Raw genomic sequence first — 13,701 nt, 5'->3', positions numbered from 1 at the left:
GGTATGTAGGTAGGTAGATAATTTATTAAGAACTCACTATATTCCAGGCACTGCACTAAATAATCAGTCAATAAACATTTATTAAGTACCTGTTTGTGCCAGGAACCATACTAAGTACTGGGGATATGAAAAGAGCAAAAGATAGTCCCGGTGACAAGGAGCTTACTAAGCATTGGTGATACAAGTACAAGCTATAAGCAAGGTAGACGGTCCCTGCTCTGTGAGCTCATATTGTACGGGGGAAGTTAACACATAAAGGGAAGCTGGAAAAGGGTTACCTATATGGCCATATGGTGTGGAGGCCAAGAAGTGATGTGGAAACCTGGACATTTGCAAGATAGGGCCAAAGCTCACCTATCAGAGCCTAGGGACCCGAGGGACAGAGACCCTGTTATCAATGGGGAGGAGTAGAAGTGATAGTCCAAGCAGAGAAGGCATATTTTATTATTATAATTAATAATGAGAACAAAAATAATTTAAATATCTTTAATTAGCAGGGAATATCAAATAACTAAAAATACAAAATTCAAAGTAAGTTGATTTCTGTTAATGAAAAGCATTGTGGTTCTTCTCAAAACAATAAAGAAAAAATTCCCTAAGAAAATAGTTTAGCTATGACATTAATGTGACATATGGAATATTTGTGTCTTTAAATAGTACTTTTCACTTATTTTTATAAAAAACGTTTTATTGATGCCTTTTGTTTTAATACCACAGTTATTTCCAAATTTAGTACCAGATAGGTCTAGATCCTATATTTCATCATACATCTCAGATTTTATTATAAGGTTATAAATATAGAGCTGAAAGGGGCTTAGAGGTCATCCAGTACTCTATGGCAGTATCTGTGTCATCACAGGAAAAAATCAGGTGTCACAATAATGTTTGGTTGAACTCTTCCCTTCTTTCATGGTAACAGTCAAGAATTCAAAATCATCAAACCCACTCATACTAGAATGAAATAATCTCAGTTAGAAAAGACCTTAAATGTCATTTAATCCAAATTTTACCTGAATACAAATTGCCTGTACAAAACATGAGGTCATTCAGCCTCTCCGGATGACCTCAAAGCAAAGGGAACCAACTACTTTCCAAGTCAAAATATTTCACTTTTTGATGACTCTACTTGCAAAGAAATTTTTCCTTAAATCAAGCCTGAACCTTCTTTATTGCTTCCTGGTTCTGCCTTTTGGGGATAAGGAGAATAATCCTACTCCCACTTCTACATGCTGACTGTAAGCCATCATTACTGCTACAGCTGTTACTCTAACTAACTCTTCTATGATTCACCCCCATCTCCTCCTTTTCTCACAAGAATGGCATGAGTAACTTTGTCAAATTCTTTGCTCAAATTTTAATAAACTTTATTTACAGCATTTTCTTGATCTCCCTGTCTGGTAACTCTGTCAAAAAGCAAGTAAGATTAATATGGCATGGCCTTTTCTTGATGAAACCATGCTGAGTTTTTGTGATTGTTGTTTCCCTTTCTAGAAATTCACTAACTGTCCCTTTAAGAGTATGTGCTAGGATTTTCCTGGAAAATGGTCATTCTTAGACAGCCTCCTCTTAAAGAACTGTTTACTTCTCAAATCTCTCTCTCCCTCTCCTTCTCCTTCTCCTCTCCAAAGAAAGGTAAATTTTGGTGGCCAGAAGCTTCCCATTTAACTTGGGGTTTCCTGGCTAGATTTCTTTCTTTCTTTCTCTTTACTTACTTTTTTCCCTTCCTTCCTTCCTTTCTTCCTTCCTTCCTTCCTTCCTCCCTTCCTTCCTCCCTTCCTCCCTCCCTTCCTCCCTCCCTTCCTCTCTTCCTCCCTTCCTCCCTTCCTTCCTTTCTTCCTTCCTTCCTCCCTTCCCTCCTTTCTCCCTTCCTTCCTTCCTCCCTCCCTTCTTCCTTCCTTCCTCCCTTCCTCCCTCCCTTTCTTTCTTCCTTCCTTCCTTTCTTCCTTCCCTTCTTTCTTTCTTCTTTCCCTCCTTCTTTCCTTCCTTTCTTTCTTTTTCTTCCTTCCTTCATTTCTTTCTTTCCTCCTTTCTTTCTTTCTTCCTTCCTTCCTTTCTTTCTTTCTTCCTTTCTTCCTTTCTTCCTTTCTTTCTTCCTTCCTTGCTTACTTCCTTCCTTCCCTCCTTCCTTCCTTCCCCTGCCTTTCCATATTCTTTTTCTTTGTTTTATCCTTGAATTTCTTCCTCCAATTTTTTCCTCCATCAGCACTTCATTTTGGAGAAAAGCAAGGTGTACTTAGAATACTTTTACATTGGCTTCTAGAAGGGAAATCAATTGGCATTTTCAGCATATGTTGCATTTGGCTCACTCCATGTAGGTCAATTCAGAATTCACCCTTCAGTTTTGCTTGAAAGTGAGACCCTCAGTCTTTTATATTTCTTGCTTGTAGCTCACATGACTTACTACCATGGAGAACCAAAATTTAATTATAATTATTTTTCCATGTAAATATTAATAATTTCTTTATATGAATGTATAATATAATGAATCACCAGTAACATTGAACTGCCTCAATGCATTTGTCCTACAGTTGAGGACTTTTTGCTCATACTCAGATAAGTCAAATTTGAAATTATTTTGAATTCCAAAAGAAAGAACATTGCATAGTATAAGATGTATAGGAAGAGGATTTTTTTTAAGCCACTCACTGGTCAAATGCTGAAGCTGTGTAAACAACTACAACAAGCAGACCACCCTGAAATACAGATTGCAAATGCTTTGACTTTTATTGAATTAAAAGAATCAGTAAAGGCAATGAAGCTCAGGAGCTCAATCTCCTAGAGTGCCAGGCTGCTGATAGCAGCGACAGCTGAAAACCCAAGGACCATTGCCATCCTGTTGGCCTGCAACATGGAAAAGAATCTTTGTTGCTCATCAGCCTTGTCAGGCCCCCCTCACACACAAACAGACAGCTGTCACAGGAGTGTTGAATTATGAAGGATGAACACTTTTGCTTCCACAAAGATTCTATCTTCCCTTAGACCTAAACTTCAGTGAACCTACTTTCTTGCAGTCCTAAATTTCTTACCAGAGGTTTTCACCTATTACAAACCCAAAATAATATATTTAATTTTGCTGCACAAGTTTTTGATTAGGCTTAAAGCCAAATCTGGTTCCATGAGCCTACCCAGACAAAAAAGGTTTCTAGGATTTGCCTCTACCTCCTGGGACTCTGGATTGTCTGTATTACTGATGTAAATGAGCCAATATAATGTGCTTCTTCGCATTGATATAACCCATGTTACTGTTCTGATGTTTTATGGCTGTCTTGTGGGAGTCACAAGAGTCTGCGTGATGCTATAGGATAAGCCCTGGGTTTGGAGTCAGAGGACCTAGGTTGCAATCCCAGACGTGCTACTGACTGACTTTGGGCAAGTCATTGGTTGGACAGGAAGTTGGTGCAGTAGATAGAGTGCTGGGCCTGGAGTCAAGATGACTTATTTTCCCAAGTTCAAATTTGGCCTCAGATACTTATTAGGTATGTGACCCTGGGCAAATCACTTGATCCTATTTGCCTCACTTTTGCATCTGTAAAATGAGCTGGGGAAAGAAATGGCAAACCACTCCATTATCTTTGCCAAGAAAACCCCAGATGGGGTCACAAAGAGTCAGACATGACTAAAAGCAAGAAGTCATTGGTTGCCCTTAGATAGAGCCTGGAGTCAGGAAGACCCACGTTCAAATACAGCTTCAGACACTTACTTGCTGTGTGAACCTGGACGAGTCCTTAGTTTCCTCAACTGCACCTATCTTGCAAGGTTTTCATGAGGATCAAATGAGATAATAGTTGTTTAGCATAGTTCCTGGCACAAAGTTGGTGCTATATACATGTTACCTATTATTTTTATAATTTTTATTTTTATTAGTAGTATTATCAGTATTAGTATCTAACTAACTTTTTTGACCTGAGTTTCTTTATTTGTAAAAAGAAGAGGTTGAGCTAGATGACCTCCTGAATTCCCTTCTGGCTTAAAAGCTATAATTTTTAACAGGCAGTCCAAGAATTAAGAATTAAATTTACAATAGGACAATTTAGAAAGACACTTAAAAATACATCCCTGCATCAACGCTGAAGGCAGAATTGATTTTTCTTTTGTTGAAGCGACTCTATTGGTCAATTTTTCTCCTAAAATTTATTGTGATAGAAGATGCCTATCTCTCTGGAGTGTTCTGCTAACTTCATTTTGCCTCCAAAATGGCTTTGCTATTTGAAAGAATCAAGGCCTACCCCCTGTCAAACAGTGACCAGTAGGCTCTTCTCCTTCATAGATCAGTCAGTCAACAAACATTTATTAAACATCTGCTATATGCCTGGCAATGAGCTAAACACTGGAGGATACAAAGATCATTTCAAGATGTTCGAAGTCCAGTGGAGAAGACAACATGCAAATGGCTATATACACAAAAAAAGATATGTTGGTACTAGCATTAAGACTAAATTGCTGGCCTGTCCTTAGTACTGTTAAAACACAGGGTAATCCTCTGTTAGCTATTCTGTAGACTCGTCTGCAGATTTTTCAATCACAGAAAGATTTCCCCATCTCTTTTTCAGGGCTCAGTTGAAATTTCTTCTCACCATAAGTCCATAGGCCAAGTAGAAGGAAACTTTATTCTAGTAGTCGCCTTTTTAGATTATGGGTATTGCAATAGAGACTTAATGTTCTCTTGATCTTAAATTTACAGATGTAATATTAATGATTCACCAAGTTTACTTAGTGATTGATGGTCCATAAAACATTCACCCGACAACAACTCAATGAGATATGTGTTGCAACTGTTATTATACTGTTATTAGACTGTTATTAAAGATGAGAGAACTGAAGCTCAAAGAGGGTTACTTATAATCACAAAACTAGTAACTGGTCCACCTACAACTTCAGCCCTGTCTTCTTGACTCCCAGGTTGGAAGATAGCAGGAACCCACATTTATATAGCATTTGATAGCTTACAACATTTTTCTCTCAACAAATGTATGAGGTTAACAGTACAGGTTATCATAATCTCGTTTTGATAGATGAGAAAACTGAGAGAAATAGATTTTCGAAAGAAACAACTAAAAATTGCTTGAGCTAGGACATGAACCTAGCTAGACTCTAACTGCCTAAAACAATCAAAATACTTAGAAATATTCAAAGGAACAGCTTATACATTAGATTAACAAAATTTTCTCCCCTTTTTTGGTAAAAAGTTCCAGATTCTCAAAGCAGTTTGTGCTGCAGAATTCATACCTTCTGTCTAATAACCTTCAGGCTAACTTTGAGTGTTCTTGACAAAAGGAATGTGACATCCAAAAAATTATTGAATTTAGTAGCCACCCCTTTGCCAAAAGACAGAAAGAGAGAGGGGAAAGAGAGAGAGAGAGAGAGAGAGAGAGAGAGAGAGAGAGAGAGAGAGAGAGAGAGAGAGAGAGAACCTTTTTACTTTGCAAGCTTAACAGATGTGTCAAAAGATAATTCATTACATAATAATTAATTGAAATTTATGCAAGTGTTGGCTCCACCTGATTTGTTTCCTTTAGGTATAGCTCTCACATTGACCTCTATTTTCCTCAAATACATTGTACAGAAACATTTGTTATCCTTGATAAGGGGGAAAATATGGCACAGTGCCCAGCAGATGTATTTTCTGAGTCATTAACCCAGATTTCTCCACTCTGAATTTTCTTGGAAAAAAAAGTTTTCAGTTGATTGACAGCTGAGTTAGGCTCTTAGCCAAAATCTTCTGTATGAAGTCTTTTAATTTTAGTAACTACCAAATGGAAATTTGAGAATGTGAGGTTTCTTCATGCAATCAAGTAGAAACGAATCCCATCCAGGTGGACTGATTCTTGACTAAGAACCAAACCATACTTGGAGTTCCAAGTGCCATCTTCGCTGAAGCAGGACTGGGCCTTGACTCAAGTTCCTGACCTGAAACAACTGGTTGCAATATCTACCCACATCATTCAGTGTCTGAAAACCACAGAGTCTGCATCAAGAAGCAGCTGCCAGAGCCCTGCCTGCTTCATGAATAGCAGTAATAGTTGAGTAAAGTTATAACCGATGGCATATTTCTGTCCTTGCTCAAAGGGCCTTTTTTGGTCCAGTGGGTGTTTGTGATATTTCATACCATGTGTTCATCCCAGGGCCTACTCGTTGACATGTGACTTAGATTACTTTCCTTGAGAGGACAGTTTTACCACAGGAATCAGGAAAATGGTAGAAATAAAAATGCAAGTGGTTGCCAGTAAGTGTAACAACCTTTACTAAGTTGTTCTAAAACATTTTTGTTTTTCTGTGGGACAGGATGGGGTTAGAAGTTGAGTGAACAGTGTGGGTAAGGTATTTGCAAATGACATTTTGTGTACAAAGGAAACAGTTGTAGAGAAAGCCAGGAAAAACAAAAGAAAGGATTGCCTCCTCTCAGTTGTGCTGATTTTTACTTACCATTTGATCATCTTTTGACAAAAACCGTTCTTTGACTTTCAGCAAAAAATTGGTCTTGGACATGAAGGAAGGTTGTGATCAGATATTCTGATCATTGTCTTTTAAAGGGATGCTTTCTTATTTTTGCACTGTCATGTACCCTAACCTCTTGAGAACTGTATTTAATTTGATGATCACACTGTGGCATGAGGGGCTAGTGAATGAAGTACTACACTTAGAGTTTGGAACACCTGGACACAAATCCTTTCTCCAACACTTAGCAGCTCTATGACAATGAGCAAGTCACTGAAATTCTCTGTGGTCTGTTTGTTCATTTGCAAAATGGGAATTTTGTAATACCTACCTCACTGGGTTGTTCTAAGCCTCAAAAGAAGTAGCGGATATAAAGGGCTTTGCAGACATAAAGTGCAATATAGACACCCATCAGTCATTCAGTCAAGCAAGCATTCAGCAAACATTTATTAAGTACACACAATATTACACGTGCTGTGTGAGGCACTGATGAGCCAGTTATAAAGAATGAAATAATCTGTACTTCCATTATTGTGATTATTGATTTTTGCTATGTGATTTAGAGGGCTTTTTTTTCAGGTACAGAATCTATATACTTCAAAAAAAGTCATCACAAGGTCTTATTGTACGTCCTAGGCTGTATAGTATTGATACCTCTACTAATCTCGTGTTTCTTTGTAGTTGCTTCATGTGAACCAGTCACCCAGCTGACAAAAATTATATTTGTTTGCAGGAATACCAGGAAGTGATTATGTCAATGCCAACTACATAGATGGTTATAGGAAACAGAATGCCTATATAGCAACCCAAGGATCACTCCCAGAAACATTTGGAGACTTCTGGAGGATGATGTGGGAGCAAAGAGGGGCAACGGTTGTCATGATGACAAAATTGGAGGAACGATCCAGGGTAAGAAAAGAGGGAGTTTGGCTCCCCAACTGTGTTACGCTTTATGCAACTCATTCTCTGACTTTTCCCTGAGATTTAATTTCCAGACAACCATCAATTGTGAAATGAAACCAGCAGCTCTTGATAGAGGCAAACATTCGTTAAAATTCTGCTGGGTTTGCCAATGGGGGAATGCTCTCATGTCCCTCTCGTGTGTGATTTCCACAAGGAGATAGACAATATAGTTAGAGAAAAAAAAGACCAACTTGAACCTCTGTCCAAAATTTATGTTGAACAAGAACTGGCAAGCTTTTAAGAGAATGCAATTTGAAAACACATTTTTAAATGTTTTCATCTTTTTCTACCTGTCTTGCCATGAAGCAAGGTCTAGAGGAGATGGACTAAAGCACTAATGGAAGAGACTATTCATTGGAATTAATCCATGCACAGGAGCAAATCAGGGCAACCAGAACAATTAAAAATCTTCTGAATACTTGAATTGTCTCATGTTCTGGTTCAGTTTTATCAGATTTGAGTTCACTGATTTAGTTGCTAGTTGAATATTAATATCAAAAATAGGTTTCTATTATATTACCATATACCCATCATTGCTGCAGGTATCTGAAGGCCAACTTTGAATCTCATAATGGCCTGTATGTGACCCTAGGCACTTGTAAACTCTTCAACAGAAAGCATACCAGAAAGACTTTAGTAAAGGTCCAATATGGCATGTGTTTCTTTCATATAGTTCCAATTGCTAAGTGAGCAGACTTTCATTACCAGAAGTGAGGCTGCCTAGTGATGAATCTTTTTTTTCTTTTACACTGTACATAAATCAGAAAGATTATTGACCAAAGCAATATGACATAGTGTTTGGAATTATGACTTAGAGTCAAAAGGACCTGATTTAAAGTCTCACTTTAGATAGTCTCAGATTTTGTAACCCTCAGCAATTTCTTTGGGTCTCAGTTTCTCTTTCTGTAAAATGGAGATACTATCACTTACCTTGAAGGGTTATTCTGAGGAACAGAGAGAGAACAAATGCAGAATACTTTACAAACCTTAAAGCACAATGTGAATGTGAGTTTTCATCATCAGAGATGTAGAGATCAGTACCGGCATCTCATACACACACACACACACACACACACACACACACACACAACCAACCTCAAGAAAATACCAGATCCTTGACATTTCAAATCACTGTAGATTGGAAGCCTGAATGTTGATGCTGTGGGAGACTTTAAAAAAAAAAAAAGCCCAGGGTGAAAGGAGAGCCAGCCACCATTATTCTCATTTAAATTTGCAAATTGGGAAGTCTTACATTTATCTACTGAAAATAGAGACTTAGCCGTAATAATTCGACTGGTAAGCCTTTTACAGAATATATATGGAAAATTAAGTTAGAGAAGAGGCAAAAGTTACACAAGGGATTCATAAGGAGAAATCTAGATATCTGAAAATAGTAGCGAGCTGCAGCTACTGTACTGAGCCTAGGAATTCAGAAAGTGTGAAGTTCAGTAGGTTCAACAAAATCTTTTGAAAGTGAGTCAAGCCTTGTCAAAGATACTCAGAAGGAATGATGATGTTTTTAAGTAGGCTAATTTTAAAACTTCTAAGATTCTGAAGGTAATCCCACTGAGAATATCATATTCTCTCTACAAACTTCGGTAATGAATTCATGACCCACCTCCCCTTGTTTATTTACACATTCACTCTTCATGAAGGGATTTCATTTCAAGAAAACTATGAATGTTTCCTTGAAGTTTTGATGGTATACCAAAGTAATAATTTGACAGGACTTAGATTGTGCCCATTTTAGAATAGAGTTTGCTCTTTTTCCGGTATAAACCAAAAATATAAGAAAATTAAAGCAACTCAGAGAGTGCTGAAAATGCAGCCTATACTCCCTGCTCTGCCTGGGGATGCCTTTTGGTAATAAGCAGTCTTCTGCAGAAGACATTTTCACAAAAATGCTCATTTTATCTTGACATTGCAGACCTTCATTAGTCCATACGCATAAACTTGTTTTGAAATAACCAAATGAAATTCTGTCCTTTTCCTCACTAATTGCATCTAATAATAAAATTAGTTCTTACTGGTTCCAGAAGCTTTGACAACATCAGATGATAATGAGCTGTCCTCCACACAAGGTATTGTGACATAAGAACTCCTGGTTTATCTTAACAGTGCAGGACTACCTTTGCTCAGACAGAAGCTTATTTAGAAGTAACCAAATAGACTACTGGCTGATTGCATATTGCCGTTTGAAGCTTAAGCCTCCCCACTATTATGTGGTCTAAGGTGGCCAATTAGAAGGAGGGTCTAGTTCACCTTTTATTCAGTAGTGGTTACAGTGATTCCTGTAGTTCCCAAACATACTCTACAGAGAAGTTGACAGTGGTGAGTCTAAGTCCAATGTCTCTGAGCATTCAATGGCTGATGTGGTGGTTTCTTCTTTGACAGGATCACAGAACCTCAGAGTAGGTAGGATTCTCACTTGTCATCTAGTCCCACCCATAGAAGAACCAGAACCCTCTCAAAAACATACCCAACGAGGTCTACCAGCCTCTTGTTGCAGACCTCTAATGATAAGGAACAAATCTCCTCCCAAGGTTCCTTTTTTTTGGACAGCTCAATTGTTAAGAATATTTTTTTTTTTCTGACATCAAATCTCAATGTGCCCAGATTCTACTCATTACTACTAATTCTGCCGAGTGGGAAACAAGGCAAGCAAGTGTAATCCCTTTTCCATCTGACAGTCCTTCAGCCCTTGAAGTCAGCTATCATGTCACCTTCTTAAGTGTTTTTCTCCAGGCAAAACATTTCCAGTATCATCAACCAATCCTTATAAGGCATAGTCTATCTTAAGGTCTTTCACCATCCTGGTTGCTCTCCTATAGACATTTTCTGGCATATTAATGCTCCTACATTAAAAAAATATATATTTTTAATAATGAATAAACAATAGATACAGACTGAGGTTGGTTAGAGCCAGCTCTAATCAGTTGTTAAATTTGTACTTCAGAAATTAGCTAATACTACAAATCAGGACTTAATTGTTTTATTGATTGTCTAAAAGTGATGGAAAAATAGTAATATTGCCAGTTAAACTTAAGAGTGTTTTGGGGATTTTTGGAGAAGCAGTTATTAAACAAGTACCAGCACATCCCTAGAAACAGATGGTTCTCCTATACCAAGGATGGCAGTCACAGATAGGTTGAATCTATTCCAAAGCCCTGGAGAGCAATTCGCCTAAAGAGACATGCCTTCTTTAATGGGCTAGGGACTGAACCTGTGATTTCACTAATATTGGGAACTCAAGGATCAGGAAAGTCCCTCTGCTAACACATTTTGGCACCTTCTCTGCAAAGTTTAAGTGGATTGCCCAGGATCACACAGGTAGAATACACCAGAAATGTGATTTGTACTAAGGTATTCCTGGCTCAGAGGTCAGCCCTCTATCCACTAAGGAATGATGCCTCTCCCATGCTGCCCTGTTTTATGTAGAGGTCATAGTGTCCAGATGTTCCCCTAGTAAAGGGGGTAGAAGACTCCATCCTGCTATCCTGAGTTGGAAAGTGGAATATATTTGCTCATTGAAATGCTGTGTCATAGTGCAGCTGGTGAGATGATTACTGTTAGAGCCACACTTTATGCACCTTGTGGCTTCAGCACACTTCTGTGGAAAGCTTGGAAATTTATGGCACTTGCAAACTAAAGGACCTATGTTTGAATTCCAACTCTTCTGCTTGCTGTCTGTGTGAACTTAGAGAAAACGCTTTGCCTAGCTGAGTTTCGTTTCCTTTATCTGTAAAATTAGTACTTTGAACTAGAGTTCCGACTCTTGGAAGGACATTTCCAGCTCAAAAACCAATGGATCAATTTATTCCCCTGCTACCCTACCCTTCCCCTACTCCCCCTCCAAAAGACAACAACAACAACCAAACAAAAAAAAAACACAACTTTTTGGAACACACTAGCTTGATAATACTTCCTGGTAAAGATAATCCAAAGAGTCTAAAAAATAATTCTCCACTACCCACTAGTGTCAGAAATTCCATGTTCTTTGTGTTGTTCCTTTGTTTGCTTTGTTCTAGACTTGTGGTTTGCTTTGATGCTGGGGACCATCTGAAGAGGAGAATCTTTCTAGTCTTGCAAATCTAAGGCAGTTCTGCAATTTATAGACTTTGTGTGGCCTCAGATAAAGTAGTTAAGTAACTTGCCCTGGGGTCATCTAGCCAGTTGGTCTCAAAGGTTAAATTTGAATTTAGGTCTTCTTAATTCTGGTGCAATTTCTCATTCACTGGCTCAGGCTGTCTCTCTTTAAGTCTGGTTAAATTGCAAAGTACCCCCTGGAGGATCAGTTATTTACACCTCTATGTGAAAGAAATAAGAACATTTGACTTTTAGGGAGTACTGGAAGATGTGCAAATTCTTGTCTCTTTGGATCTTTCCTTTGCTCTCCCTGGGGTGGTTATGTGTCCAGCATATAGACCTCTGGGCCTGGAGTCAGAAAGACCAGTTCAAATCCAACTTCACATACTTACTAGCTATGTGACCTCAGATAAGACATTTAACCCTGTTTGCCTCAGTTTCCTTATCTGTACAATAAGCTGGAGAAGGAAATGGCAACCACTCCAGTATCTTTGCCAGGAAAACAACAAATGGGGTCAAGAAGAGTTGGCCATGACTGAATAACATTTTATACCTTAGAAGTTTGGAGTGGTTAAGTGACTTCTCCTTTGTCACCCCACTGGATCCCATACTTGGTCTGCCTAACTTCCTAGTCCAGGGCTCTCTCCAGGACACCACCTTGCCTCCCAATACCTAGGAGCCAGTTTAGATTAAGAAAAGGGTAAAGAATAGAGTATGAAGTTTACAGAGAAAGGAAGAAGTGTGGAATGGGAGAGATGCTGAGGAGATGAAAGATAATAGAGTGAGAAGACTGAGGGCTTCAGTGTTGCCTAGTTGTTGTTCAGTAGGTTTTTAGTGCTGTCCAGCTCTTTGACCTGATTTGGGGTTTTCATGGCAGAGATACTTGAGTGGTTTGCCATTTCCTTCTCCAGCTTATTTTACTGATGAGAAAACTGAGGCCAACAGGGTTAAGTGACTTGCCCAGGGTCACACAGCCAGTCAGTGTCTGAGGCATGATTTGAACTTAAGAAGATGAGTCTTCCTGACTGAAGGCCTAGAGCTCTATCCACTGTGCCACCTAGCTGCCCCAGTGCTGCCTAAGGCTTTCCCTAACTAGTTCGGCTGTGAAGTAAAATGAATCCTGTATCCTGGGACTTTAGCCCCTTCGTCACAAAGTCACTGAACACCATTCAGCCACAGTCCCTAATTTAGAGCTCCATTCCATCATAAGTCAGGAAGAGCCAGTAGCTGAGAACATGTGATGCTCCTGCTCTCCCTAGCCCCTTCAGACGGCAGTCCCAGGAGGGAGCCACTGGTTTAGGCGGCCTGGCAGTCAGTCCCCAGTGTGCAGAAAGTCAGCGATAGAAAAATTTTGCTGTCTTTCAACACTGCCGTGACTTGAAGCAGCGCAGGACAGAAATACAGTCTAGGCATGAAATATCTGTAGCGATAATCGCCTATGCGACGATGCTCTGTTCTTGACTGCATGCAGCTTTTCTGCCTAATTTTGCACATGTCCCAGATTAGTATTTATTTTATGAGGCTTGAAAATTCCCTGCCTGAGATCCGATCTCTTTACCATTTTCATGCTTTCAGTTTTGCATCAGCCTAGCTTCCTCCATTTGCTGCTTTGTTATGCAGTCCCAAAGCTTAGCACTGGTCCTTTTAACCTTTGCTGCACACAGAGCTTTCTGGGCCTCAGCTGACAAAAAGAGAGAGTGGCTTCATTATCATGAGTCCCGTGTTTCTCTCACCCTTCTTAGCAAACTTACAAGGTTAGTATTTGAGCTTATCAGATGAAAATGTCACATGGAATTAGTTATCCTTTTATTGGTTTGCAAAAAGGGGTGGCCTAGATTTAGATCTGGAAGGCACTTCAGAGGTCACCTCACTTAAAATGCTCATTTTATAGATAAGGACACTGAGACCCAGAGCCCAGGGCCACATAGTTAGCAAATGGCAGGGGCAGGATTTGAACATAGGTCCCGTTACTCCAAATTCAACACTCTTTCCACTAGAACCCTCACACTTTATTGTTTTGAATGTTGTTGTCTCATTCTCCACCTAACCTAATGCCAGATTTAACTGAAAAGCAATATCAAATAACAACCTATTAGTAGGAAAGTATAAGTTCACTTTTGCATATGAGTTTTAACATCCACTATCCCAAATTTTAGCCAAAAACAGATGATTATGAAAATACCTCCCAGTTGCTGACTGAGCTAGCAGTGCTGTGGC

General features: G+C 39.1%; 1 protein-coding gene across 8 annotated transcripts in view; it reads left to right on the top strand.

Annotated features, from left to right (window-relative positions):
• Nucleotides 1–13,701, top strand: part of PTPRD (protein tyrosine phosphatase receptor type D) — a 220,386-nt gene that overhangs the window by 138,911 nt on the left and 67,774 nt on the right. For all 8 annotated transcript variants that reach the window (XM_036737982.1, XM_036737977.1, XM_036737980.1 and 5 more), the window contains one exon: nucleotides 7,169–7,344. In XM_036737982.1, the coding sequence (XP_036593877.1) occupies nucleotides 7,169–7,344 (176 nt within the window). The remainder of the gene's footprint in view (nucleotides 1–7,168; nucleotides 7,345–13,701) is intronic.

This window comes from Trichosurus vulpecula, chromosome 9 (genome assembly GCF_011100635.1).
Source record: "Trichosurus vulpecula isolate mTriVul1 chromosome 9, mTriVul1.pri, whole genome shotgun sequence".
Lineage (NCBI taxonomy): Eukaryota > Metazoa > Chordata > Mammalia > Diprotodontia > Phalangeridae > Trichosurus > Trichosurus vulpecula.
This window is presented reverse-complemented; position numbering and strand designations above follow the sequence as displayed.